At 35.6% G+C, this 27,625-nt stretch overlaps 1 protein-coding gene and 1 pseudogene across 20 annotated transcripts in view; one reads left to right on the top strand and one right to left on the bottom strand.

Annotated features, from left to right (window-relative positions):
- Window positions 1–1,282: 1,282 nt before the first annotated feature.
- LOC100411587 (glutathione S-transferase Mu 5 pseudogene) lies at window positions 1,283–2,424 on the top strand (annotated as a pseudogene). The gene has a single exon (XR_013526687.1). The product of XR_013526687.1 is annotated as a glutathione S-transferase Mu 5 pseudogene (transcript).
- Window positions 2,425–7,405: 4,981 nt separating this feature from the next.
- MEMO1 (mediator of cell motility 1) overlaps window positions 7,406–27,625 on the bottom strand; it is a 140,423-nt gene continuing 120,203 nt past the window's right edge. For 17 of the 19 annotated variants that reach the window (XM_054245069.2, XM_078349571.1, XM_035272864.3 and 14 more), the window contains 3 exons: window positions 27,167–27,243; window positions 12,239–12,343; window positions 7,406–11,015 (listed from right to left, as the gene is read on the bottom strand). In XM_054245069.2, coding sequence (XP_054101044.2) covers window positions 10,884–11,015; window positions 12,239–12,343; window positions 27,167–27,243 — 314 coding nt within the window. In that variant the 3' untranslated portion in view covers window positions 7,406–10,883. Of the gene's footprint in view, window positions 11,016–12,238; window positions 12,344–23,008; window positions 23,229–27,165; window positions 27,244–27,625 lie in introns of those variants that run through there. The other 2 variants (XM_078349570.1, XR_013526684.1) reach the window with 2 other exon arrangements.

Raw genomic sequence — 27,625 nt, 5'->3', positions numbered from 1 at the left:
GCCACTGTGGTGCTTTGGGGTGAGGACATTTTAAAGCACAAGAAAGGCAACTTAATTCTTTCTAACTAACATTCCTCCCCTAAACCTTATTATCCAATCTAATCACTCAGCTGATCTTTGACCATTCCTAAGAAATACAACCTCAAAGGTCAAAAAATATCCTGCCAAATATTCAAGAGATCATATCATAGACTCTATCTACACCAATATATAGCTATATACATAGAAATATAAATATATATAATATAGAGAGCAAAATATGTTTAAAGATGTTACTTTATAACCAGGATAATAATTATTATTATTATTTTGAGACAGAGTCTCACACTGTCGCCCAGGATGGAGTACAGTGGCATGATCTTGACTCACTGAAAACTATGCCTCCCAGGTTCAAGCAATTCTCCTGCCTCAGCCTCCTGAGTAGCTGGGATTACAGGTGCCTGCCACAACACCCAGTTAATTCCTGTATTTTTAGTAGAGACAGGGTTTTTGCCATGTTGGCCAAACTGGTCTTGAACTCCTGACCTCAGGTGATCTGCCCACCTCAGTCAGCCTCCCAAAGTACTGATACAAGCGTGAGCCACTGAGCCGAACCCAGGATAACTAATTAAATATATTCTTTAAATGCTCTGTTGTTCTTATGGGAAGATGCTTGTTTCTGCTAATCTTAGGATGACTCTATAAATAGAACTACAAGCTTCCTTAAATTTCATCTGTGTTCTACCTCAAAAACCAAATAAATAGAAAATATACTTGAGACATTAAATTACAACTTTTACACCAGAAAAGAAACAAGAAAACTGATACATCTTTTCTACATCAATTCTTAGAAAGCATAAAAACTAGTATTTCCAATTTTAAAAACATGCTACCAAAGCTGCAATTAAGAAACACAGACAAAAGCAACAAAAAATCCAAGCAGAATACTCGATAGAGGAACCCAACTCAGAACCGACTGCACATCCTCCTCGAGTTACAACAATGTAATCAATTTAGTGTAAAGCTTGTTCAATTTATAAATTCCATACATATTCCTTAATCTTTAATAAAAATCACAAAAAGTTTGCTTTAACCAAAATCACAGAATACTACTTGATAAAATTAATAATCTTCATGTGAAGCTAAATTTATTCTTACAATCAATGTTAGGCAAGCCTAATCCTGCTCCCTGATCATGAATAAGAAGGTCCAGGTAAGAAATGAGAAAGTTAGGTTCAACTACAAAATAATCTACAATTTTGGTTAAACTAAATTTCATGGCCTTTCTCCGGAGTAAAAGTCTGACTCCGGCGTCGGCGTCGCTTGAGGCCTGTTTGCAGAACTCGCACAAACCAGCACCATGCCCATGACACTGGGGTACTGGGACCTCCGCGGGTTGGCCCACGCCATCCGCCTGCTCCTGGAATACACAGACTCAAGCTACGAGGAAAAGACCTACACGATGGGGGACGCTCCTGACTATGACAGAAGCCAGTGGCTGAAGGAAAAATTCAAGCTGGGCCTGCACTTTCCCAATCTGCCCTACTTGATTGATGGGGCTCACAAGATCACCCAGAGCAATGCCATCCTGCGCTACATTGCCCGCAAACACAACCTGTGTGGGGAGACAGAAGAGGAGAAGATTCGTGTGGACATTTTGGAGAACCAGACCATGGACACTCGGATGCAGCTGGCCATGCTCTGCTACAACCCAGAATTTGAGAAACTGAAGCCAAAGTACTTGGAGGAACTCCCTGAAAAGTTAAAGCTCTACTCGCAGTTTCTGGGGAAGCGACCATGGTTTGCAGGAGACAAGATAACCTTTGTGGATTTCCTCGCCTATGACGTTCTTGACCACAACCGTATATTTGAGCCCAGCTGCCTGGACGCTTTCCCAAACCTGAAGGACTTCATGTCCGGATTCGAGGGTTTGAAGAAGATCTCTGCCTACATGAAGTCCAGCAGATTCGTCCCAGGTCTTTTGTTTGGAAAGTCAGCTACATGGAACAGCAAATAAGGCCCTGGGTTTCCAGAAGATGGAAGGGAGGAGTTTCTGCTGCCTGGGCAGAATGCTGGAGAACAGCCTGACTCCCTGGACCAGACTTCTTCCTTTTTCCTTCTTTCTACTGTCTTCTCTTCCCCAAGGTTTCACTGTCTTCCTTTCTTCTAACATGATTCCTCCCTGCATTGAGGCTCTTTAAAGCTTCAGCTCCTCTCTCTCCTCCACCAAAGTCCCCCTCCTAACATCTCCCTTTTCCTGCACAAACGCCAACCTGACTACCTTTCCTATCAGTGCTTGTCTCTTCTTTGAGAAGCCAGACTGATCCCTGAGCTCCCCAGCACTGTCCTCAAAGACCATCTACATGCCCTGCTCCCTTTGCTCGGTCTCTATGCCGAGCCCTGTGTGATGTCCAATAAAGCCTTAACCGTGAAAAAAAAACAAAACTAAATTTCATGTTTTAAACCAATTCAATGAAAATAAATCGGTTTTGTCCTTAAGGCATTCACATAACCACCCTATGGTTAGATAATGTGTGGTTATTAAAAATAATCTTTCTACTAGATTTACTCTTTTTAAAAGTTAAATACTATACCACATTTTAAATACTCTACCATATTTAAAATACATGCTGGTGGCTCATGTGTGTAATCCCAGCTTAAGGGAGGCGAGGTAGGGGGATCACTTGAGGCCAGGAGTTTGAGACCAGCCTGGCCAACATGACAAAACCCCGTCTTTTTAAAAGTACAAAAATTAACTGGGCATAGTGGTGCACATCTGTAATCCCAGCTACTCTGGATGCTGAGGCACGAGAATAGCTGGGATTACAGTGACCCAAGATCACACCACTGCACTCCAGCATGGTTGTAAGAGTAAGGCTGTCGCAAAAATAAATAAAATAAATCAGAGGAACTGAATGTTTACACTGTGTCTGATGGTAACTAGCTATATAAACAAAAAGTTATGAAATTTGTATGTGTCTCAGGTACTATAACAGTAAAACTAAGGTAACAATGTCTGGTTTGTAATCCTTGAGATTAAGAGAGGGGAAAAATGTTGTGAAACACTTTAAAAAACTTTTAAGTACATTAAATAAATAAGGTGTTTTCATTCATGTCCTAAAAAGTCAAAGGTGGAAAGACCCTTAGAAGTAATACTATTCAATTCTAACTCACATTAATAAAGAAATAAACTCTATCTAGAAAGTAACAGTGACTCGTCTAGCAAACCAGTAGCAACTCACCAGCAAAGTTGTAAACAGATTCCAGTCCAGAATTTGTAACACTCCATAATTATCTTTTTACTTGAGAGTTGGCTGGACGTGTCATTGGGCATGCAGCTAAAGGACATTTTATTTAACTTTCTTAAATTTTTCAACACCTTCAAGTAATGGTAAACATCATAGGACACTGACAAATATGAGCTAGGAATCATGGGCCAAAGGGTTCAATTGTACCAGATAACTTACACTACCATTTATTTCATTTAGCATCACATGTAGAGCCTAGAAATATTAAATTCTACCCTACTTTAAAATTAGTGAGGAAGATGATTTCCACAATCAAAAACTGAAAACAAAAGCCAATTAAAAAATGCTTCCAGTTAAAAGTTTATGCTTTCCTGACCTTTAGAAAACACTTCACATGAAGACTATCTTATTCTCCTTGCTTCAAAATTCAATTCACTGAAACTGAACAAACACCAAGTATCTATTCTGTGCTAAATTCAAGTTGACAATAATATTTTTTTTCTTGAGACAGGGTCTCGCTCTGCAGTCCGTGGTGCTGTGATCTCACCTAGACTAGTCCACGGTGTTGCGATCTCAGCTCACTGCAACTTCTGCCTCCTGGGCTCAAGCGATCTTCCCACTCTAACCTCCCGAACAGCTGGGGCTACAGGTGCATGCTATGAGAGCTGGCTCATTTTTAAATTTTTTATATTTACTTTTAATTCTTTTGTAGAGATGAGGTCTCACTATATTGCTCAGGCTGGTCTCAAACTCCTGGACTCAGGCAATCCTCCTATCTCAGCCTCCCACAATGCTGAGATTACAGGCATGAGCCACTGTGTCTGGCCAAATAAAAAATTTTAAGTGAAAAAAAAAATTCTCAAAAAAAAAATTTCCATTTATAAAATAGCTAAGTTAAAAATACTTCTATTAAATCAAATTCAAGTCTAAGGATTTAATTTTCAAAGACTCACAAAACTCAGGATGATCTAATTTTGTTTTCATCTTGTTTTACTACTTTTACTAAAATGTAACATCACATCAGTAATTCAGAATATTGTAGACAAAAAAATTAAGTTTTTTTCAAAAAGTTACGTAAAGATCAGAACTCAGTTCTGCTTCTAGTTTTCAAAAGCTTAATAAGGGTACTAGATTCTCTTTGGTTTCATTATTAGGATAAGGAAAAAATATGACTACATTTAATAAAGTTACAAACTGAACTTTGTAGTGAGAAATGTTCATTTGAACATATAATTTACAATCAATAATGAAAAAACAACTCCATTATAGTATAGCTTTCAAAATCAGATAAACTGGCTTTTAAAATTCTTTCCATTATTTTGATAGGGTTGCCAAAACTTTGCATTAGAATTAAATGCACACGCGCGTGCGTGCACACACACACACACGCGTGCAGAGTAAATGTGATACATCCTGGGTATAAACCAGTATGGAATCATCAGAGAATCCTAGAATAAATGACAAATCTGAAACTCCAAAGTTCTTTACATAGTCCTTGAAGACAGGATGGGCAAACAAATCCATCCTCAACTTTAAAGAGGTAGAGTTTCCAGTAATCAGTATTAGTTGAGAAAGCCTTACCAAAATGTATAGCATAGCCATAGATGACAGTATGCCATACCACTCAGCTGTACTTACTGGTATGTGATGGGGTACCAGAACCCGAAGTAGACAAGAAAACATCTTATATGACAAGTGCTCCTAATACTTTGACATTAATGGGTATTAAAAAAAACCATAATCTTTCAAATTCCTTTTCTGCTAACTGATATGGCTGTGTTTTAGATTGAACTAGCAGCTCTGTTTGAGTCATTTATTCAAAGACCAACTTTATTTTAGGAAATGGTGGAACTCTGCCCTATATTTAAATGTTTTGTTTGTTTAATTTTTATTTATTATTTTTTTTAAGATGGGGTTTCACCATGATGGCCAGGCTGGTCTTGAACTCCTGACCTCAGGTGATCCACCCACCTTGGCCTCCCAAAGTGCTAGGATTACAGGTGTGAGCCACCACGCTCGGACTCTTTCTTTCCTCCTTTCTTTTCTTTACTTCCTTTACTTCCCTCTCTCCCTCTTTTTCTCTTTCTACCTCCCCAACTCCTTCCTTCCACCTGCCCCCCCCATTTAAATGTTTTAACTAAAACAGATTAATTATTCTAAGGTGCCCACAGTAACTGGCACACCAGTGTTCGCCCAGTCACAATTAAGCAATAATTACGTTATAATTTCTGTGTTTAAAGTTAGTATTAAATGATCAAAATTCATTCTGATTTAAAAATAACTTCTCAACAGTTTTATACAAATAAGTTCCATTTTATTTGTATACCAGTTTTTTTCAGCTTGGTGATCATAGTTATATATCCCCAGGTGATACTGATGTTATGACAGTGCAAGAACCCTACTTTGATAATCACTGATCTAGCTTTTGTCTGAATAATTCTTATGCTTTTATGAGGACACAGCAAATTTTCATTATTAGAAATTCTCATTATACAAGGCTAATGGATCTCTTGAGTCCAGGAGTTCAAGACCAGCCTGGGCAACATGGTGAAACCCTGTCTTGTATGAAAGAAAGAGATGAGAAGCGGGGGGCAGGTGGGAGGAAGGAGTTGGGGAGGTAGAAAGAGAGAAAAGGAGGGAGAGAGGGAAGAAAAGGAAGTAAAGAAAAGAAAGGAGGAAATAAAGAAAGAGTCTGAGCGTGGTGGCTCACACCTGTAATGCCAGCACTTTGGGAGGCCTAGGCAGGTGGATCGCCTGAGGTGAGGAGTTAGAGACCACCCTGGCCAACATGGAGAAACACAATCTCTACTAAAAATAGAAAAAATTAGCCAGGTATGGTATGTTGCCAGATGCCTGTAATCACAGCTACTCTGGAGGCTGAGGCAGGAGAATTGCTTGAACCTGGGAGGCAGAGGTTGCAGTAAGCAGAGATCATGCCACTGCACTCGTCAGAGACTGTTGGGGGACAGAGGAGAAATGAAGGGAAAGGGAGGGGCGCAGGGGAGGAGAAGGTAAGGAAAGGGGAGAAAGGAGGGAAAGGAAAATGGGGAGAGGAGGGAAAAGGGAAGAAGGAAAGGAAAAAATAAAGGAAGGAATTCTCATTATAGAACATTCGATGTAAAACCGGAAGCTCCCATTTCTTATTCATAATTTTTCTATGAACAACAGAGACTACTATTCTTTCTCATATATGAAAGTCACTCAAATATCTGAAGAAAACTCCCTATCTTTAAACTTACCTTCTCCAAAATAAGACTCACCAATTTCTTCAACCACATCTCACTCTCTAGACTATTGAGGCCTTTTATCATTCCCTGTAGACACTATAGTTCTTAGTACCTCCCCCTTAATACATGGCACTTAAAATTAAAAGTTTTAATCTCAGTAACAGTGTACATGTGGCTTATTAAACTACTAGTCAATAACAGCTTTGTAAGTATAACGGGTCTTCCAACACCCATATTACAGCACTTCCCAAATGCCCATCTATGGACTGACACTAATACTTGTTGAATTTTCCGGTGATGCAGGGTAAATGAGAAAATATGAGTGTAGTAATATTTTCATCAACTTAAAGCTATTCAAGTTAAATTACTCTATCACTCTGAGTTTAAGTCCTTCCTAAATAATAGGAGTCATTTTAAAAATAAAATAGTAATGGAAGATGGTAGTTGTCTTTTCAGAAGTCCTTATATGGCAAAATTTTTACATTTCACAATTCTTTTTAAAAATGTTGCTCTGGTGTCCTAAAATACTGAGGTAAAGAGGTTCATCTGACCTAGCTTCTGATATCATCTAGGCAGCCAAGCACTTAGAATAATTTAAAGAATTTGCAACAACTAATCACGAGCTCCACTGATCACTTTTTTGATTCGTTTATGGAACCCAAGCAAACCTCCCAATGTGTTCCCGCAAACAAATGGGCTATATAGTTATTTAACACTAATTTCTAAGACTTCTTAGTTTCCCATGCCCATTTCCCACTTACCTTTATGATCCTAAATCACATGCTAACCCAGTCAATCAGACTACATCAAATTAAGAGAGGACTGTGATGGCAGAAACTTACCACCACTTTTTGCAGTTTAGGTTATTTGCCAACTTTTGAACTACAAATGACACCATCTATGACAGGAGACAGCAAATTATGGCCCACAGGCCAAATCCAGCTCACCGTCTTTGTATAAATAAACTTTTATTAGAACACATTCACATTCATTTGATTACACATTGTCTATGGCGGGTTTTGTGCTACAATTGCCAAGGAAAATAGAACAGAAACTATACGGCCTGTGAAGCCCAAAATATTTACTATCTGGTCTTTTACAGAAACATTTACCAACCTGTAATCTCAGGGAATAAACTATGTTTGGAATAAATATACCAAAGCAATATTTAAGGTCTGTAACAATAACCATTAACTAGCTCAGAACACCAACCATCCAAATGGGAACATCTAAATACAAATACTGGTATATCTTAATAGTTCTTTATCCTACTCTGTATGAAGATTTTTTGCCCACCCAAGACACAGCACTTACCTGCTCAATGAGCTAATCTTTAACATACATTTCTCAAGGATTCACTAGCAGAATAGTGAAGAACCCATGAATATGCTGCTCTGTGCAATATAACACAAAAAAAAGTTGCCACAAAACAATCAAAAGTATATCATAAAGAAGCAACTGTATAGAGCTACATAAGAATTTCCTTTATATTTTAGATTCCAAATACAAAACTTTTAAAGGCACTTAAAGTAGAAAAGCTTAAGTTCAACATTTTAGGTAATATTAACTGCATTAAATAATGCAAACTAATTTCCTTTTGTGTTAAATAACAAGACTTTCATTTCCATGTATGTGAAGTTGAAATCAAAAGATAATCTCTCTAATCTACATTACTCATGTAGCTATTAAAAATAAATGACACCAGAACCTCTAAAAAACAAAGTCACAATATCAAAGTACTTTGAAACTAGAGAGCACTTAAGAGATCCCCTCCACATTTACAAATGAGAAAGTTTCAATACGACATGGAACACTTAAGTTCAGAGAACTAATCAGTGGCAGAAACAGAACTAGAACCCAACACTCAACCACCAGTTTGGAACTTCTTCTACTTCATGACCAGGTATGTTCATGTTTTAGGAAAGGGTAAAGTGATATCAAAATATTCTGCAGGTCTGCTTGTTTGTTTAGAGGGTTTTTTTTGAGGCTTACAACGTTGCCCAGGCTGGTCTCAAGCTGCTGGGCTCAAGTGATCCTCCTGCCTCAGCACTCCAAGTAGCTGGGATTACAGGTGCATACCACCATGTCCAGCTTCTAGGGTTTTATAAGTGCTAGAAACATACTTGTACTATAGTCCACCCAACTTAGGCAACCCGCTTGTCTTTTTAAAAATCAACCATAAAATTATATAAAGACAAAAATGATTACCTGTAAAGCAACTCTTATTAGAATGATCAAATAAACAACTGATTATGTTGTTAGGCTAACAAATTGTCAAAGATTCAAAAACCTGATACTGGTGAAGGGGCAGTAGGATGAGTGCTCATACATTGTTAGTTTAGCGCAATCGTTCTGAAGGTTGGAAATATTATAAAGAGCCTTAAAAGTTCTCACAACCTGAACCACTTATTCCATATTTACATGAGTATATCCTAAAGAAAGAGTCTAATATAGAGATCAACTTTTACAAACAAGGATGTCTCCCCCACTATTATTTATAATGCTGAAAGATTAGAACAACCTAATATCCAAAGAGAGAAGTAATTAAATTATGGCATATTCATACAATAGAGTATTAGGCAGCCATTTCTAAAAGTCACATTTTCAAAGACATGGGTAAATATTTATGAAGTTAGGTTATAGAAAACAGGGTACATAACTATATGGTCAGTATAATCTCAAGTTTGTTATCACACACACACAAACACATGTACACACACTCATACACAGAAATAGCATAGACAACGACTGAAAAGAAATACAGAAGAATATTAACAGGGTTATCTCTGGGTCATGACACTGCAGATAATTTTTTCTTTTTTATAACTTTTCAGTATTTTTCAAATTGTCTATAATAATCATGTATTAGTCTTATATTCAGAAAACATTTTTAAAATTCACTGTTGTCAATTTTAAAATTTTTATAGTTCATATTAAACAGGAAATATTAATGTAATCAAAAGTGTATCTAAAGTATGGAGAATAAATCACTAATATGTAAAAGTATAATTTCCACACGTACATAGGAAGACGACTTTGAATCTAAAAGGGTAACATTATGTTATCTCACTCAACTATAGAAAGTTGATATTTAATAAATAAAAAACATAAATCTTTAAATAAAATTGGTGCAAGGCATCTAAAAATTGTGCTACTCGGGCATAACACTGAAGATATAACACTCTCGCCAATATAATATAGACACTCAGTGTTAAGTTAAAATAGGTATAATGCAGAACATACATGGTGCCTGAATTATTAACTGAATTATATCATTCTTTTTTTTTGGCCAAAGTGACTAGAACCAGTCTACACTAAAGAAAGAAATACAACACCATACCATTATTTTAGTTGGAAGAGCCGCACCAAAAATCATGACCAAAAAATTGTGTAACTATAAGAAAATCCAGTGACTTGTTGATGACGTTAATGATCTCTTGCTAAAAATTCAAGTAAAAGAGTCAAACTGCTTAAAGCACTTAAAAAGCACACAGCAGTGTATTATGGTCTGCAATGATATGAAAAACACTTAAGAACACTCTTCAATGTTTCCTCATTTGCAGACTATCAAACGTGATCTTTGAAGTCAAGGATTACATCTAAGTTCTTTTACCAATCTTGAATATATATTTTTACAATACAGTAATGACACAAAGGATGTCACACACAAAAAGGCAAACTGAATGTAATTTAAAAAGTTAACTTTAAGATTATATGATTCTAATTTCCGATTTAAAAAAAATCATATAAATATATAAAATATAAAATACATCCTAATATATTTTTACATAAGAGCTGAAGTTTACCATTTTTAACAAAAATTCTGAGATGGAATTAATAAAAAACAATTTTTATATATACCACAGAGCAATAAGTTTAAATCAGACTATTTTGAGTTGTGTAGCCCTTTATTAGCAACTAAAATAGAAGGTATCTGTTGTACAACATGGGTAGTAATTGACTATAACTGGAGATTTATTATATTCTAATACAGATCATTTATAAATGCAATTTCTTTATTAAAAAGCTTCCACCTTTTCTGTTTGTTTGTGTACAATTTGCAAAACTATTCTGAAAGCGGAATATATGTGCACAAGTCTGCAAAGAGTGCAAATTTAGGATATGGTAAATGCTTTACAAGTTACTTTCAAAACACTGTCTGCCACAACTGGGCCTTTACATTGTCATCTTTTTTGATCAAAATACTTTGATGCCAGCCTTCCTTACACTGCCCTAAACTATAAAGCATTTTTAAATGAGTTGAAATTAAGGAAGGACTACACCTACTAGAAAAAAAAGAGAAGAAAGTTCTATTAGTTTGAGGTTTCAGAATCCCCCCAAACCAGGACCAGTATCTCGGTAAAGGCTAGGCTGGGACCCCGGACAGAGTATGAGAATGTGCAGGTGGCATCCCTGAGGATTCAGAGCTTCAGTGGACCGTGAGTGCTCCAGCGGCATAACTCACTGAACTGTCTTGCCAGTTTCTACACTGGCTTGACTGGGCATAATTCAAAAAGGAAAAGCTCATATTCATTCCATTCTTCTGGAGCTCTGTGATAGCCTAGAAAAAGAAAAATTTGGTTAGACACATACCACATAAAAAAGTGGGCATTCAATATGTTCATGGTTTGACTCTGTCCACTTTACAGCTGAAGCCCAAATTCCTCTTTTGCTCTTCTTAAATTTTTGTTGCATCATATTAAAATAAAAAAAAAGAATTCCTAATATCATTCTCTCAAATAACTTCTAATCTTGTTTCTTGATAATTAAGTATCAGTCATTATTTACCCTCCCTCTCCCTGTAATAATGCCACTTTTTAAACTATTTTTAAATTTTTAAGTCTATTTCTCTTTATAAACCAAATCCCTGGCTACTTCTGTCTGAAGATGTCACAGTCTTTGTCTGACTTTGACTATATTTGAAATGTATATAAATTAAAATCCAGATTATAAGAGGTATATGCTAGGATTTTTACTTTAATTGTAGATTGGTTTAGCATTTACCTTATAATAAAAATATTATTTGATTCAATTCAGATTTTAGGAAATTAGTATAGTTTATTCTAGCTTCAATTCCAAAAATTAGTTTAAGTTCTTGAAAAGCTTTTCTTTGAGCCAATCAATACAGCGTAAAAGAAAAACACTTCCTAAAAACCCATAATATATTACCTTTCAAATCACATTAAAATAACACTGGAGTTAGGGTCCTACCCTAGCCTATTCTGGACTACATTACCTTCTCCATTATTTCCCTGCTTCTCCAAATGAGCCCACTGTTACTTTCTCCTCCCATTCACTTTCTTATTTCTTAATGAATGTCGTATTTTCATTCAGTAAATTAATACTGTTTTACTAATTAGAAAAAAAAAACACATCATCTGTCTTGTTTTATTACATTATGAACACCTAAAGTGTAAAAGCAGAAACTTCCATTTATTTTTTATAGAGCCTAGACCACTAAATAAAACCAAAAAAGTAATTAAGAGATCACTTTAGTTTTTATTTATAAAGAGCATATTGGAACTAAGAATCAAGAGAAAATAAGGGTCTTTATTCTAAATAACTTTCTGTATTTAACAGAAAGTATTAAACTGTATTCCAATGATAAATAACTTTATTCAAGTAAGCAAACGCAATGAAACTCCAAATTATGTTAAAGATACTAAAAAGAAACTTGACCACAAGTACATAAAACCAGTGATGCCAGTGTATTACAATGATAATGAGATATTTTGTAATATCACATGACCAAATGTTAAGTCAAGGCTTCCTAAGGATACTTACATTTAATAACACCCCAATGGGATGTCTTCCACATATAGTATTATGGTATTTCTTCAAGTAATTGCTAAAAGATACAGGGTCTAATTGTTCTATGATACTCATACCCTAAAAAAACAACAAAGAAGAAGAAGAGGGGGAAAAAAATAAAAGAAAAAGGACAATATTTTATTATTTCCTAATCATATTTTAAAACTGTTACTTAAACATAATTCTTCATTAGGGAGACACAAAGAAAACAGATTAAATAAACCTTGTGAAACATCAAACTCATTCATCAAAGATAATACCATTATAATTAACTCTATTAACAGAAAACTTTTAATCCCTGGTTTACTTTCTCCAACGTCCAGGTATGTTTCGATACTACTTTAACCAGTTGTCATTTATCTCATAATCCTCAAACGTTTCAAAATATTTTATCTTCCTCACAGAAAGAATATACAAAAGTAAGTCTACTCTGAAAATCTGTATATGGAACCTAAAATTTAATTTATGGCTCTTTTCTCCACATCCATTACATTTTTCCTGCTTTTGGCATGAAAAATCAAGAGTTAATTGTAACTGAACTATTTCCATAACATATACTTCAATATAAACAGTGTAAGGTATTTTAAATTACTAGTATTAAATAATCTAGGTATGTGAAAAAAAAACACAAACTAAGAAAATAGTTAACATCTTTTAATTAATTTAAAGCTCACGATAAAGGCAGGTTTAAGCAATACAGATCTCTCTTTTTTTCTTTTTGAGATGGAGTCTCACTCTGTCACCCAGGCTGGAGTGCAGTGGTATGATTTCAGCTCACTGCAGCCTCCGCCTCCTGGGTTCAAGTGATTCTCCTGCCTCAGTCCCCAGAGTAGCTGGGATTACAGGCACGCACCACCACACCCAGCTAATTTTTATATTTTCAATAGAGACCAAGTTTCACCATGTTGGCCAGGCTGGTCTTAAACTCCTGACCTTAAGTGATCTGCCCGATTTGGCCTCCCAAAGTGCTGGGATTACAGGTGTAAGTCACCGAGCCCAGCTTATAACACAGATCTGTACGAACAAGCTTAATAATAAAGGAAAGCTTTCCATCTCTTTGTTCTTTAAACTAGAATGCCTTGTTTTCAAGATCTTAATACAGAATAAAACTTGTTAGACTACTGTCAAAACAACCACTATGACTTGACCATTAGTTTACACTAAATTCTACAATCTCCAAATATATTAATGTATTTATAACTTTATAGAGCAAATCACCAAGTCAGGGAAATAAATCATTGATTCAAGCTAATTCATTTACCAATCATATTATTTTCTTATTCAGTTAAAACATTTTCTAATCAATAAATTGGATTCATAACCTCTGGGAGAAATGCAAATGATGGTTTAACTAGGGACTTAACTCGTTATTCTTTGTTTTTTGTTTTTATTTCACATTTTAACAAAACAGGTACAGTGTAAAAGCACCAAGAGTAATCAGATAAACATCGTTTAAAAAAAACCTCATCTGAAAAATGATAATAACCAGTGAGTGACAGAAATTTTACAGTGGCGGCATCAAAATTTAATTCTACCAAAAAAAAAAACAACTTTTCTTCAGAATCTAAGTCCTTCACAAACATAATCAATATTCCACATATATGTGTGTAAATATACACATCTGAAACACAGACATACACATGTACAATTAACTTTGAATTGCTTGCACATGAATTAGCCACTCTCAGATTGGTCCACAACCAGTTTGTAATGCTAAGTTGGTTGTCCCTTGCCAACCAGGGGGCTTCCAGGTCAACACTCTCCACTGATACTTGGAATGTATAAGCTCAGAGAAATACTAATTTAAAAGTTAGACCTAAGATGGGCCAAGCAGTGTCGCTCATGCCTGTACTCCCAGCACTTTGGGAGGCCGAGGCAGGTGGATCACCTGAGGTTAGGAGTTCAGACCAGCCTGGCCAACATGGTGAAACCACGTCTCTACTAAAAATACAAAAATTAGCCAGCCGTAGTGGCACATGCCTGTAATCCCAGCTACTTGGGAGGCTGAGACAGGAGAATCACTTGAATCTGGGAAGTGGAGGTTGTAGTGAGCCAAGATTGAACCACTGCACTCTAGCCTGGGCAACAGAGCAAGACTCTGTCTCAAAGCAACAAGCAAACAAAAAAGTTAAACCTAAGATTTAAAAAAATCATAATTCTGATGCCAAAAACATTACAGTACATTTCTAATCCAAGAATGGATTATAGTAATGTAGAGATGGAATTATAAATCTCTTCCATAAATAATGGATGATCAAGATATATGAATGGAGGCACAAAAAGGGCAAAGTCCTGACTCTAAATTTCCCTTTTTCATTGACTACTCTGATTTATTAAAGTATAACAAGAGTCATACTAACAATTCTTTGAACACTCACATAGCTACAACTTGCATACATATAGTAGGTGAACTTTAAATGATCCTGAATGAAGTCCATCTAGAACACCTTACCTTAAATACAAATCCACTCATTAATAAGTAATGTGACACTGAGATTTTAATGTACATTTTAATATTAAAATCTCAAAGCACATTCAGAACAAACATCACATTTATATACTGATATGAATTTAAACAGAAGAAAACTAATGATCACATTTCAGAAGACAAAGAATTCAAAGTAACTGGGCAAGAAACCCTAATATAGAAAAACAGATTATAAACGCAGAGAAGATACTACTAAGTAAAGAGTTAAAAATGAACCCTTTATCTTCAAAATGAAGATATACTGGTTAAATTACAACAGAGGAAATATAAAAATTGAGATTATGGGAGTTAGGAAGCTAAATATGCAATAATTTCCATTCTTGCATATGTGTGATATAAACTTACAAGTGTAAAAATTAATTCAATTATACTCAATTGGCTGACACAAGTGATATTTTAAGAGGTATGCTTCTTTATAAGGAAATACAGAGGGGAAAATTAAGGCTTTTCTCATAGGTGAACCTCTCTTACTGAAAAATTCATTAAGTATGCAAACAAAAGCAATAATAAAATTTAGAAATGGAACATTATTAACTAATACAGAATACTGGCAAACACACTTTTAGATATGCCTATGTTTTTAGGTTAACAACTATGAGATTACTATTAGAAAACTTCTAAAGAGACAGAAATGCTAGTTCAATGCTGTTGGCAGAAGTCCAAGAAGGTGAAAAATAATGTCCTTTCCCAATTACGCTAAATTACCTTTTTTTATTTATTAAAACAGTAGAAGATATGATCAATGACTCTAAAGTCCAGGCAATGAGAGCTTCCTAAGGCCTAGTATAGTGAAAATGTGATTGTTCACATAAACTTAATGTAGAGAAGTAGAATGGGTCACTATACTACCCATTCAGCTCTAAGGTATAAGGCAGACATAAATACCAAAAGCCCATCCATCAAGGATTATGGGTTTCTGAGGAATTTAAGTTTCAGCAAGAAATACGCAGACTAAAAGCTAACTCCCTCAATTTAGGGGGTGAACCAATCTATCGTTGTGTTGACTCTTCAAATAATCAGTGAATATTTGTGTCAAATTCCAAGTGGCAACCCTAAACTAAATAGGCGGTATTAACTGACAAAGCTCAAATTCAGGACTCTGATAAGACAACAAATATCTTCTCTTTTTTAAAAAAAAACTTTATATTTAATAAAATGGCAATCTAAAAATTATCACCCAGAAGGAAATCTTTCCCAAAAATAACAAACGCAAAGGAGTAGCAAAACATTTTAGAGACACTTATGAAATAAAAACCAGAATCACATCTTTTAATTCCAACCACGTAATTAACACGATATTATCGAATCAATAGAATTCTGGGCTCATTTTTTAAAGGATATATATTTATATTTGCAATGAGTACACACTTAGTGAGGTGGAGTAGGAAAAGGAAATATTCTAGTTTCTTTAACAGGCATCAACATAAAATCCTAACGGTGAAAGTTTATAGAAAAAGCTCACCTTAAAAATAGCAGTGCTAAGTAATGTACTAATAAATGGCTATCTTACAGAAAATGTTATAAAACCTATTAAGAAGCTGCTGGCTTAGGTTCAAGAGAAAGAAGTATGAGTTAACAAAAGGAACAATTTTCACTTTTAAAATAGTAGGAAGGAAGAAAACTAGTTCATGTTCAAATTAAGTGACATAACTGACAAATTTAAAAGAAAAAAGTTATAACAGATGAATACAATGACATTTTCAGATTATCTTTACCAATATCCATAATGAGACACTGGTCTATACCAAAAATCGAATAATAAAAATGATCCCTATGACCACCTCATATATATATATACATAAAATATGAATAATTATGGTTATTTCAAGTGAAATTCAGAAGATGGGAGGCCGAGGTGGGTGGATCACGAGGTCAAGAGATCGAGACCATCCTGATCAACATGGTGAAACCCCATCTCTACTAAAAATACAAAAAATTAGCTGGGCATGGTGGCGCATGCCTGTAATCCCGGCTACTCGGGCGGCTGAGGCAGAATTGCCTGAACCCAGGAGGCGGAGGTTGCGATGAGCCGAGATCATGCCATTGCACTCCAGCCTGGGTAACAAGAGCGAAACTCCGTCTCAAAAAAAAAAAAAAAAAAAAAGATTATATCTCTTCAAAATTAGCATGTTAATTAAGTTTTGATCCTTTTTAACAGAAAACTATTATTAAATATAGTTATTACAATGCTGGAATTATTAAATATAGTTATTACAATGCTGGAAAATAAAACCATTTCTAAGTTGCCAAAGAAAAATAGCTGCTCTTCTTATTGCAAAATGTTCGTATTTCTAGAACTTGAATATCTTAGAAATTAAGTATGTGAAAAAAACACATAAAATATAGGAGAACAAACTATCAAATACAGTTGGGAAAAATTACGTAACTGTAGCATAGGACATCTAAATTTTGAAAATCTTTTAATTTTATTGGCTACAGACCAGTTTTTTGGTTAATTAGTACTTTGCCATGTCAATATTTCCTGTGACTAAAGTGGAACCTATTTGGAGATATTGAAAGTGCTGGGATTACAGGCTTGAGCCACCAGGCCCCGGCCCTGAAGAGATATAATCTAACATTTTATGCTTAGTTTCTTTTTACTCTACCAAACTTTCAAAATGTATACTTACTGCTTATTAATTGTAACATTTGAATTGAAATGTTACAGTTCAAAATTCTTAACATTTTTCTAATGCTTCTTTGGAGAACCATCCAAGTATGTTTTGGCTGGAAATATCACATATGAAAACTAAGATAATGGTTCTCAAATGAATTAAATTATTTATAATATAATCTATTAGAAAAATATGCAAAAGTATATTCACCATCTGATTATATACATCAATTAAGACAATACATTATTGAAGTCTGACTAACAGACCTCAATACATACATAAAGGTAACACAAACAAACACACCTAAGTTTATGTCTAGAGCTAACCATTCTTATTATTTTGACTCCTATATGCTAACTCCCAGAATTGACGTGCAAGTTGAATCAACAGTACACTCCTAAAATAGAATCCCTATTTATGAGCCATTTAAAAATTCTACATATAAACAAAAATATCTCAACAAATGGACCACAAGAATCAACTCCAAGTCCAAATGTTAAAATCAACCATTAAATTCAATCATATTAATATGAAGCAAATACTCAATATTTATTCAGAAATTATATTCCAGGGGATTTAAATAGAATTTTAAAAGTTATGTTCCAGTAATTTGTGATATCTAATGTAAGGTAAATCAGATGCAAATGCAGAAGTCAACCTGAGCTAACTGGTTCTACTGCACAATTTTTTCCCTTTTTTTCTTTTTTGAGACAGGTTCTCAAAAATTTCAACAAAGTTCCACAAGTGAGTTCTGTTGCAATGACAGGGTTAATGATTACTATAGTAGCCGATCTCATCTCTGTCCTGGCCTTAATTATCTCCTGAGACCTCCCAAACGTACATCTCTAGTCCAAGTGAACGCCTTCTCTGAGCTCCAAACCAAAACAGTCAACCCATTAGCAAAGCCCTTTTGACACTTATTTCTGAAAAGATCTAAAGTTACTATCATCTCTCCCTTGAACTTCCTTCTACCGATGGCCCATTGTTGCTTCTTCTTTTTTTTTTTGAGACAGAGTGTCGCTCTGTCCCTGGAGCTGGACTGCAGTGGTGGGATCTTGGCTCACTGTAACCTCCACCTATCGGGTTTAAGCAACTCTCCTGCCTCAGCCTCCCCAATAGCTGGGACTACAGGTGTGCACCACCATGCCCAGCTAATTTTTGTATTTTTAGGAGAAATGGGGTTTTGCCATGGTGGCCAGACTGGTCTCATACTCCTAACCTCAAGTGATCCACCCACCTCAGCCTTCCAAACTGCTGGAATTACAGGTGTGAACCACTGCACTCCACCCCATTGTTGCTACTTCTGACCCTCCTGTATAATCCATTTGCCATACAACTACCAGAGTGATCTTAAAAATAATGCAAATTATATCATTTCACTTCCTATTGTACTTACATAGTTACCCTCAATTATAACCCTGTATTATCAGATCCCTGCCTCTTTTACCACAGCTTACACATACCACTCTTCTTCCTCTTAGGCACCATACTCCCACAACACTGGCTTTTTCTTTTTCTTCTAACATACCAGCCTCTTTCCAATCTTAAAGTCTTTGCACTGGCAACTTCTCCTGTCTAAAATGCTCTTCCCTCTGATCAGAACTCACTGTAATTTTCATCCTCAAGGCATGAAATTATGCCTTTCTCAGACCGCTCAATCCAAAACAGCCTCCAATCATTTACCATCTCAAAACCTTTTTAGCTATTTTCTGCACACATTACACTTCACACTAATTAACATATTTCCTTACCTTTTAAAATTAATATGTGTCTCTTCCAATTAGAAGTTTTATATCAGCAAGAGCCATGTTTGTTTACTGCTGTATCTCCACCAACGCATCAGGATGTATATGTGCTCAGAAATAACTGGCAAAATGAAAATCCAAATGTCTACCTGACTGACATCTCTATTTAGATGTCTTAAAGGCAACAGCAAACATAACATATCCCTAATAGAATTTATGATCTTCCTGCCCCCCAAAAAGTTTTGGTCCTTTCTTCCTGTGCTTATGGCCTAAGTAAACACAACCACCCAACCAGCAGCACAGCCAAAAATTTAGGCGTCATCTTTGACATTTCCTTCACCCCCAACCTCAATCCACCTCCAAGTCCCATCATCAATTTGTCTCTGAAATATATTGAATATATACATTTCTGTCCCTCTCTTCTACCACCACCACTCCACCCATTGTCTAAATTACCATCATTTCTCATCTGGATGACCTAACTCCTCCAGCCTCCTTCCAACCCCTTGGCTATACTGCAGTCATATGATCTATTCAAATACAAAACAATTTTATCACTTAAAAATCCTATTTAAAATCCTTCAAATTAGCTGTTCTAGAGTCTTTAAACTTCATTTCTCACCACTCTCCCTAACCATTTATCCATCATTCATTCAACAAATGTATATACTGCATGCCCACTGACAGGCACTAGGATGGAAAATGGACAAAGTTCCTAATCTCATGAAGCTTATATAATCCAATGAGGGAGATAACCCCAAGACAAATCAGCAAATGAGTAAGTCATGCAGTAATAAGTACTGAGAATAAAAATACAGCAGGGTAAGGTCAATGAACAACTGTTCATCCAAGGAGCATAACAGAAAATGATGCACACTTTTTGGCTGTCAAACTAATTTGAAGATGCTGTTGGGATTCAGTGGGATTCAAGGGATGCTGACACAAACAGTTTCATGCACATAAAGACTATTCTCCATCAATAAGACTTATAGAATATCTACAGCCTTAATTATATAATAATTCACTTTATATACAAACAGAAAGAAGTTTTGCATTGATTTTAATATACAATGAGTTTCCCAGGAATAAAACTATCATTTAAAGTGAGGGAAGACTGCATTTTGTTTTGTTTACAAGTTTACTAAAAATTGTTCACCATTTTGAAAAATCAAGTCACTAGCAATAGCACTGAGTAATCTCAGTCACAAATATATAACTGTGTAAGTTTGTATTTGTAGCTGTTTTGGCATTAATACTATTCATAAAGATTTAAATACTTCATTGTACCTTCTAATTTAGTTGTGCCTGGGTATTTACATTCTTAAATATATATTTATTATAAATTCCTTTTATTTCCTTTGCATGTTACAGTTAGGATAGTCATGTTTTTAAATTGTGTACAGGAAGATTATGCCCATTAATTTATTCATTTGAATAATAAGTACTGAGCACCTACTTACGTTCTCATCACTACTCTAGGCACTCTGTAAACAAGTATCCTGATAGACAGAAATGTAGTAAGTAAATTACTTAGTTTTTTAGAAGAAAAAGTAGAACAGGGTACAGTGGATTGCAAATGCTAAAAGGGTAGGAGTAGGATGCAAAATTAAATAGAGTAGTTAGAAGGCCCCACTGAAAAGGTGAGAGCTGAGCAGACTTGAGGTAAATGAGACAGTCAAGGGCAAAACAGCCAAAGCCCTAAGCTGGGCACATACATGGCATTATCAAGACACAATAAGGAGATTACTGTGTCCACAGTACAGTGAAGAAAGAATAAAAGAAAGAAAATGGAGGGGGCTGCAAATCAGGTTGGTCCATTTAGCCCACACATTGTAAAGACGCTGGATTTTATTCTGACTGAAAAGGGGCAATTTTACAGGAGATATGAAGCAGAAGAGTAATATGATCTGATTTAGATTTTAAAAGAATTGCTTTGGTTCCTATTTTAAGCTACCTGAGACTGAAGAAGACAAAGGCAGGTCTAATAGGACCAGTTAGGAAAGTGGAAGCATAGGACTACCATCACCTGAATTAAGAAAGTCTGTAAGTAGAACAGGTCTTGGTGGGAAGAAAATGAGGAATTCAGTTTGGATATGTTCAATATGAGCTGTTTATAAGACATCCAAATGTAAATCATGTATGGAGTTTGAGAATGTGGTTTTGACTAGAGTTATTCTTACTATTTTTGGTGTAAAAAGCATTGCTGTTTCATAAAATTTAGTACAAACTTGCTAAAGATCATGTCCAGGAAAACTTTATTTACTTTGAAAAATCTTAGTACTGAGGTATCTTTTAAAATTATTTTCTGTATGGTTCCCTAACCAAAAAAGGGTAATTTTAATGACAGGGGAAAATTTACATGCATACCATTAATAATTTATATTTCACAAACATACACCCATTCCTCCTATAGATTTTTTCCTAAATGAATAAAATGTAAGATAAGAAAAGCCAGGGAGAAATGAGAATCATACAGCTGATATAATCTTGAGTCAAATCTCTCCAAGACCTAGAATTAGGAATTAATGTTACCAGAAATTCTAAAGTCATCTCACAGTTTCCATCTTTAAAAACTCCTCCTTTGACTGTGTTTCCCTGGATCTCCTCATCTACCACGTCAGTTGACATTTAAATATTGTTCCTTTCTATCATACTTAAACTAACAGAGAACAATTTCTCACATTTGATTTTTGCTTCTTCATTCCAATTTCGCTTCTAACCTGATTCTACTGAAATTGCTCTTGCAAGGTTCTTAATTCACCTCACCTCGGTGCAGCATTTGATACTCTTCTTCTCTCTTTGCTAAAGCTCATCCTCTCTGTGGTACCGTTCATTCTCAGTTCTCTCTAAGTAGAATTTTACTGGCTCTTCTTTAACTCCTCCTCCACTTAATGCTGGTATATCCGTCTGATCTAACTCTCCCTTTCTTCCTATTCCTTATACTCTCTCTCAAGACTGACTCTCTGAACAATGTCATTAACATCCTTTCTTCCCATCCACTCCTCATACACCAGTAACTTCCAAATGTTTCTCTCCATCCAGACCTACCTTCATGTGCTGAACCAGGACTGTCCAATAAAAATACAATGCAGGTCAGCCGGGCGCGGTAGATGTAATCCCAGCACCTTGGAAGGCCAAGGCGGGCAGAACACCTGAGGTCTGGAGTTCAAAACCAGCCTGACGAACATGGAGAAATCCTGTCTCTACTAAAAATACAAAATTAGTCAGGCATGGTGGCACATGCCTGTAGTCCCAGCTACTTGGGAGGCTGAGTCAGGAGAACTGCTTGACCCCAGGAGGAAGAGGTTGTGGTGAGCTGAGATTACACCATTACACTCCAGCCTGGGCAGCAAGGGCAAAACTCTATCTCAAAAAATAAATTAAATTAAATTAAATATATATAGACACACACACACACACACACACACACACACACACACACGTAAAACGCAGGCCATATATGTAATTTAAAATTTTCTTGTAACCATATTTAAAAAATAAAAATGTCTTGTAGCCATATTTTTAAAAAACTAATTTTAAGGTATTTTATTAAACACAATATGGCAGTATCATTTTATAATACAATCAAAACAGATTATTTTTGAGATCTGTTTTGTTCCTTTCATACTACATGTTCAAAATCCAGTGTATATTCTACACTTATGACATATCTCAAGTTGTATAACCACACTTCAAGTACTCAATAAAGACATGTGACTGGTGGTATCAAAAAGTGCAGTTCTAAACATAACATAAAGCCATGTCTAAAATTAAGCTCATCTTTTTCCTTAAATCTGTCCCTCTTATATTCCCTGTATTAATGAGTCACAACATCTAAGTATACATGGAACCCAGAAATCATCCCACATGCCAATACTCTCTTAACATGACATACCTAATTAATCACTAAAGTCCTTTTTGTTCTAGCTCCTAAATGTCTCTCAGCTCTCTACATTGTAATGGCTTCTTTGTAAGTGTGTTCAACCACTGGACTCTAACTTCCATTAAGTCACGGACTGTGTTTTCCTTCCTTCTATCTTCAATACTGCACAGAGAACCAGACACACAGCACGTGCCCATTCTCCATTTGCTTGGACAATCGTTCATCATTTGCTCTATGGAGAAAGCCAGAAAAAGTTTTCTGAGGAGACTGAGAACTAAACCTCAGAATAAGAAGACTATAACTAAAAGTCGAAGGAGAGTTAATCAACTGAAGTGAAAACCTCAAGAAGCCAAAAAAGAAGGTAATATACTAAAATCCAAATAAAATTCTAAAAGTAAAAGTATTGGACAATAAAGTAGCAACTAAGGTAAATTTGACTTGAAGTAGCAACTAAGGTAAATTTGAGTATGATAAACACACTAAGTAACCAACTTTACATTCATTACATTTGGCTTTAATAAAATATACCACATGATATATTCTGTTTACACATTCAAATCCAGATTCCTTACTAAAATATTTGTTATACTTTAGACCAAATAATCCTGTACGAAAACATATGCATAAGGCTTAACACACTGGTAGAGTTGATTTGAACGAACTGCAGACTTAAAAGCTGACAGAATTTAAAGACAATTTGGAGACCATCTAGTTGAAGTCTATTTTCTTCCAGATAAAGAAAGAAAGAATAAAGTATTAAAATAATCTGTCAACAGTCACACAGAGCAAGTTAGAGATAATTCTGCTATATTTCATACTATTTATGAGTAAATACCAAAATTATTTGTGCTATTAAAAATTAAAATAAATATCATCAGCTTAGGCAATGTGATGAAACCCCATCTCTAAAAAATAAAAATAAAAATAATTAGCCAGGCATGGTGGAGCATGCCTATAGTCTCAGCTACTTGGGTAGCTGAGGTGCGAAGATATTTTATGCCCAGCAAGTTGAGGCTGCAGGAAGCTGTGACTGTGCCACTCAACTCCAGCCTGGGTGACAGAGGGAGACACTAGAAAGAAAGAAAAGAAAGAACAAAAAGAAAGAAAGAAAAGAAAATAAAAGAAAAAATAAATATTTATGACTATCATAACGCTTCTAGAAAAAGAGACGGTAAGACTAATATCTACTCCTAAGATAAACAAGAATATGATTATATTTTAAAATTCTGTATTAAGAACAACAAATTAAAATTCCTTTTAAGAAAAATCCAGGCCGGCCAGGCACAGTGGCTCATGCCTATAATCCCAACACTTTGGGAGGCGAAGGTGGGCAGATCACTTGAGGTCAGGAGTTTGAGACCAGCCTGACCAACATGGAGAAACTCCATATCTACTAAAAATACAAAATATTAGCTGGGCATGGTGGCGCATGCCTGTAATCCCAGCTACTCGGGAAGCTGAGGCAGGAGAATCATTTAGACCTGGGAGGCTGAGATTGCAGTGAGCCGAGATTGTGCCACTGCACTCCAGCCTGGGCAACAGAGGGAGACTTCATCTCAAAAAAAATAAATAAATAAAAGAAATATTATGACTATCATAGCACTTCAAGAAAAAAAAATGACAGTAGGATCAATATCTACTATACTCCTAAGCTAGGTAAGAATATAACTATATTTCTTGATTTCTAGTAGCTTTGAAGTTCTCTTTAAAAAAAAGAATTATATTTTTAAATTCTGTATTTAAAACAACAAATTAAAACTCTTCTTAAGAAAAATCCAGGCCAGCCTGGCACAGTGGCTCACACCTGTAATCCCAGCACCTTGGGAGGCTGAGGCAGGAGGATCACCTGAGGTCGGGAGTTCGAGACCAGCCTGACCAACATGGATAAACCCTGTCTCTACTAAAAATACAAAATTAGACGAGCATGGTGGTGTGCACCTATGATCCCACTACTGGGGAGGTTGAGGCAGGAGAATCACTTGAACTTGGGAGGCAGAGAGTGCGGTGAGAGCCAAGATTGTGCCATTGCACTCCAGCCTGGACAACAAAAGCAAAACTCCATCTCAAAATAAAAACAATATCCAGGCCAGGCGCTGTGGCTCATGCCTGTAATCTCAGCACTTTGGGAGGCCGAGGAGGGCAGATCATTTGATCTCAGGAGTTCCAGACCATTATGGGAAACAAGGCAAAACTTCATCTGTACAAAAAATCACCAAAAAATATTAGCCAGGTGTGGTGGTGCGCATCTGTGTTCCCAGCCACTCAGGAGGCTGAGGTGGGAGGACTACCTGAGCCTGAGAGGTTGAGGCAACAGTGAGCCATGATGGTGCCACCACACTCCAGCCTAGGTGGCAAAGTGAGATATGTTTAAAACAAAAAAAAGAAAGAAAAATAAAAATCTAAATGGCCCAAAAACAAGATAATAAACTAAGAATTTGTAAAAAGAGCAAAAGGACAAATGAAGAGGAAAAAAATTTTTGCCATCTGTAAAAATAATGTTTTTTCTTATGCTTTTTTAATAGCTCTTTTTACTAGACACCTAAAGACTCCAGCCCGTAAAGTTCAAGTCTTACTCTGTGCCAAGTATGGTGGCTCACACCTGGAATCCCAGCACTTTGGGAGGCAGGAGGATTCTTTGAAGGCAAGGGTTCAAAACCAGCCTGGACAATTAAAGCAAGACCTTGTCTCTACACACACACACACACACACACACACACACACACACATACACACACACACACACACAGGTTGGGCACAGTGGCACATGCCTGTAATCCCAGGACTGCTGAGAGCCTGAGGCTGCCAGATCACTTGCGCTCAGGAGTCTGAGACCAGCCTGGGCCACATGGTGAAACCCTGTCTTTACAAAATATACAAAAATTAGATGGGCTTGGTGGTAGGCACCTACATCCCAGCTACTTGGGAGGCTGAGGTGGGAGAATCACTTGAGCCAGGGAGTTAAGAGGCTGCAGTGAGCCGAAATCACACCACTGCACTCCAGCTTGGGCCATAGAGTGAGACCTTATCTCTAAATAAATAAATATGAGTTGGGTATGGTGGCATGTGCGTATCATCCCAGCTACTCTGGAGGCTACGGCAGCAATAAGCCCAGGAATTCCAGGTTGCAGGGAGCTATGATGTGTGACTGCACTCCAGCCTTCGTAACGGAGTGATACCCTGTCTCTTAAAAAAAGGAAAAAAGAAATGTCTTAATATGCATGCTTAAGAGCAATGGAAAATGTAAATCAAAACAAAAATGGAATTATATCTAACAATCTGATTTACAGGATATTTTACAGAAATATATCAACGATATAAGTTTGTGTTTAAATATTAATTCCATTAAATTTTAGATCATTTTGAGAGCTTCTAAAAATATGAAGAAAAAAAAGTAATTCCAAAATAAACATGCTTCTGTCAGGTCAAACTGCTGATCCAAGGAAATAATAAAAATAAATTAACAAAACAAAATAAACATGCCTGAAATTTTAAAAATTAAAATAAACTATTTGTATAAATCCCTTCAGTACAGAAGACAAGATTTAAGTTAGCTAAATTTTATATACACTGGAATTCTTGTATACTGTCATTGTAAGGCTATGATGTCTTTATTTTCAGAGGTAAAGGGGCAACAATTTACAGTTTATAGTTCCTCCAAAGAACACAAATTTTTATTAGCTAATTCATAAGATCTTCATTATCACTTAAAAATAAAAATATACTAAGTTATTTAATAAATTGTAAGAAACAACAATGCTGTTCAGAAAGAGTCAGAAGAAATATTTCAGAAAGCCATGAAACAAATAGGAATTAGAGCCAAGGTATCCCATCATCTGCTATGGTTATTACTGCTTAACAGTAAATAATAGTACTAGTACCCTACTGTCCCTAAAGCTAAGGTACTTCTCTAAAAAGTATTTTAAATCCATATATAATTATTCTCAAATATTCTCATTAATCAAATAAAATTATGAAGAAGGAAATTCCTACTAGAATAGGGATTATCCTTTAAGTCAGTATTTATATGATGACACATTGCATTTTGTACATTTAAAGATAGGGAAAAAAATTAGTCCATTATATTATTTCAACATATTAAGTTGTGAATTACTAATCTGAAATTAAAGAAAAAGCCTTAGAGCATTAAAATCCCACACCTGAAAGACTTACCATTTTATCTAGATGTTCAATGGATCTATAAATCTCCCCCTGGGATTCATCATAGTAACTGTAACGGAACCTTTGACCTTGAAACAAATATCATGTACAAAATAAAATAGGGAAAAATTAGAAGCTAAAAAGAAAGCAAGCGCTTACCAAATAATTTCAGTTCTCATGAAAGGCAAAGCACAGCTTAAGCCTCTGAGAGAATCATTCCCAAGAGCCCTTGTACATAAAAATAAAAGGCATATTTGGGAAGGTAATAAAGAAATGATATCACCAGTGTTTTATGATGTTAAAAACTATTTCAAATTGCAGAAACCTTAAAATCACCAGAAATACAAGGTTAAGGAAACAAAATAGCTTAAAAGTTAGAAGCATTTTTAAACATTTTATCAGTCTATATTGGAAAGCAAACCCAAGGAATATTATTCAAGAAAATTTGGTTTGAGAAAACTATCTTGGTAT

Source organism: Callithrix jacchus, chromosome 14 (genome assembly GCF_049354715.1).
Source record: "Callithrix jacchus isolate 240 chromosome 14, calJac240_pri, whole genome shotgun sequence".
Lineage (NCBI taxonomy): Eukaryota > Metazoa > Chordata > Mammalia > Primates > Cebidae > Callithrix > Callithrix jacchus.
Note: the sequence above shows the minus strand (reverse complement) of the source record. Positions and strands in the feature narration are given on the sequence as shown.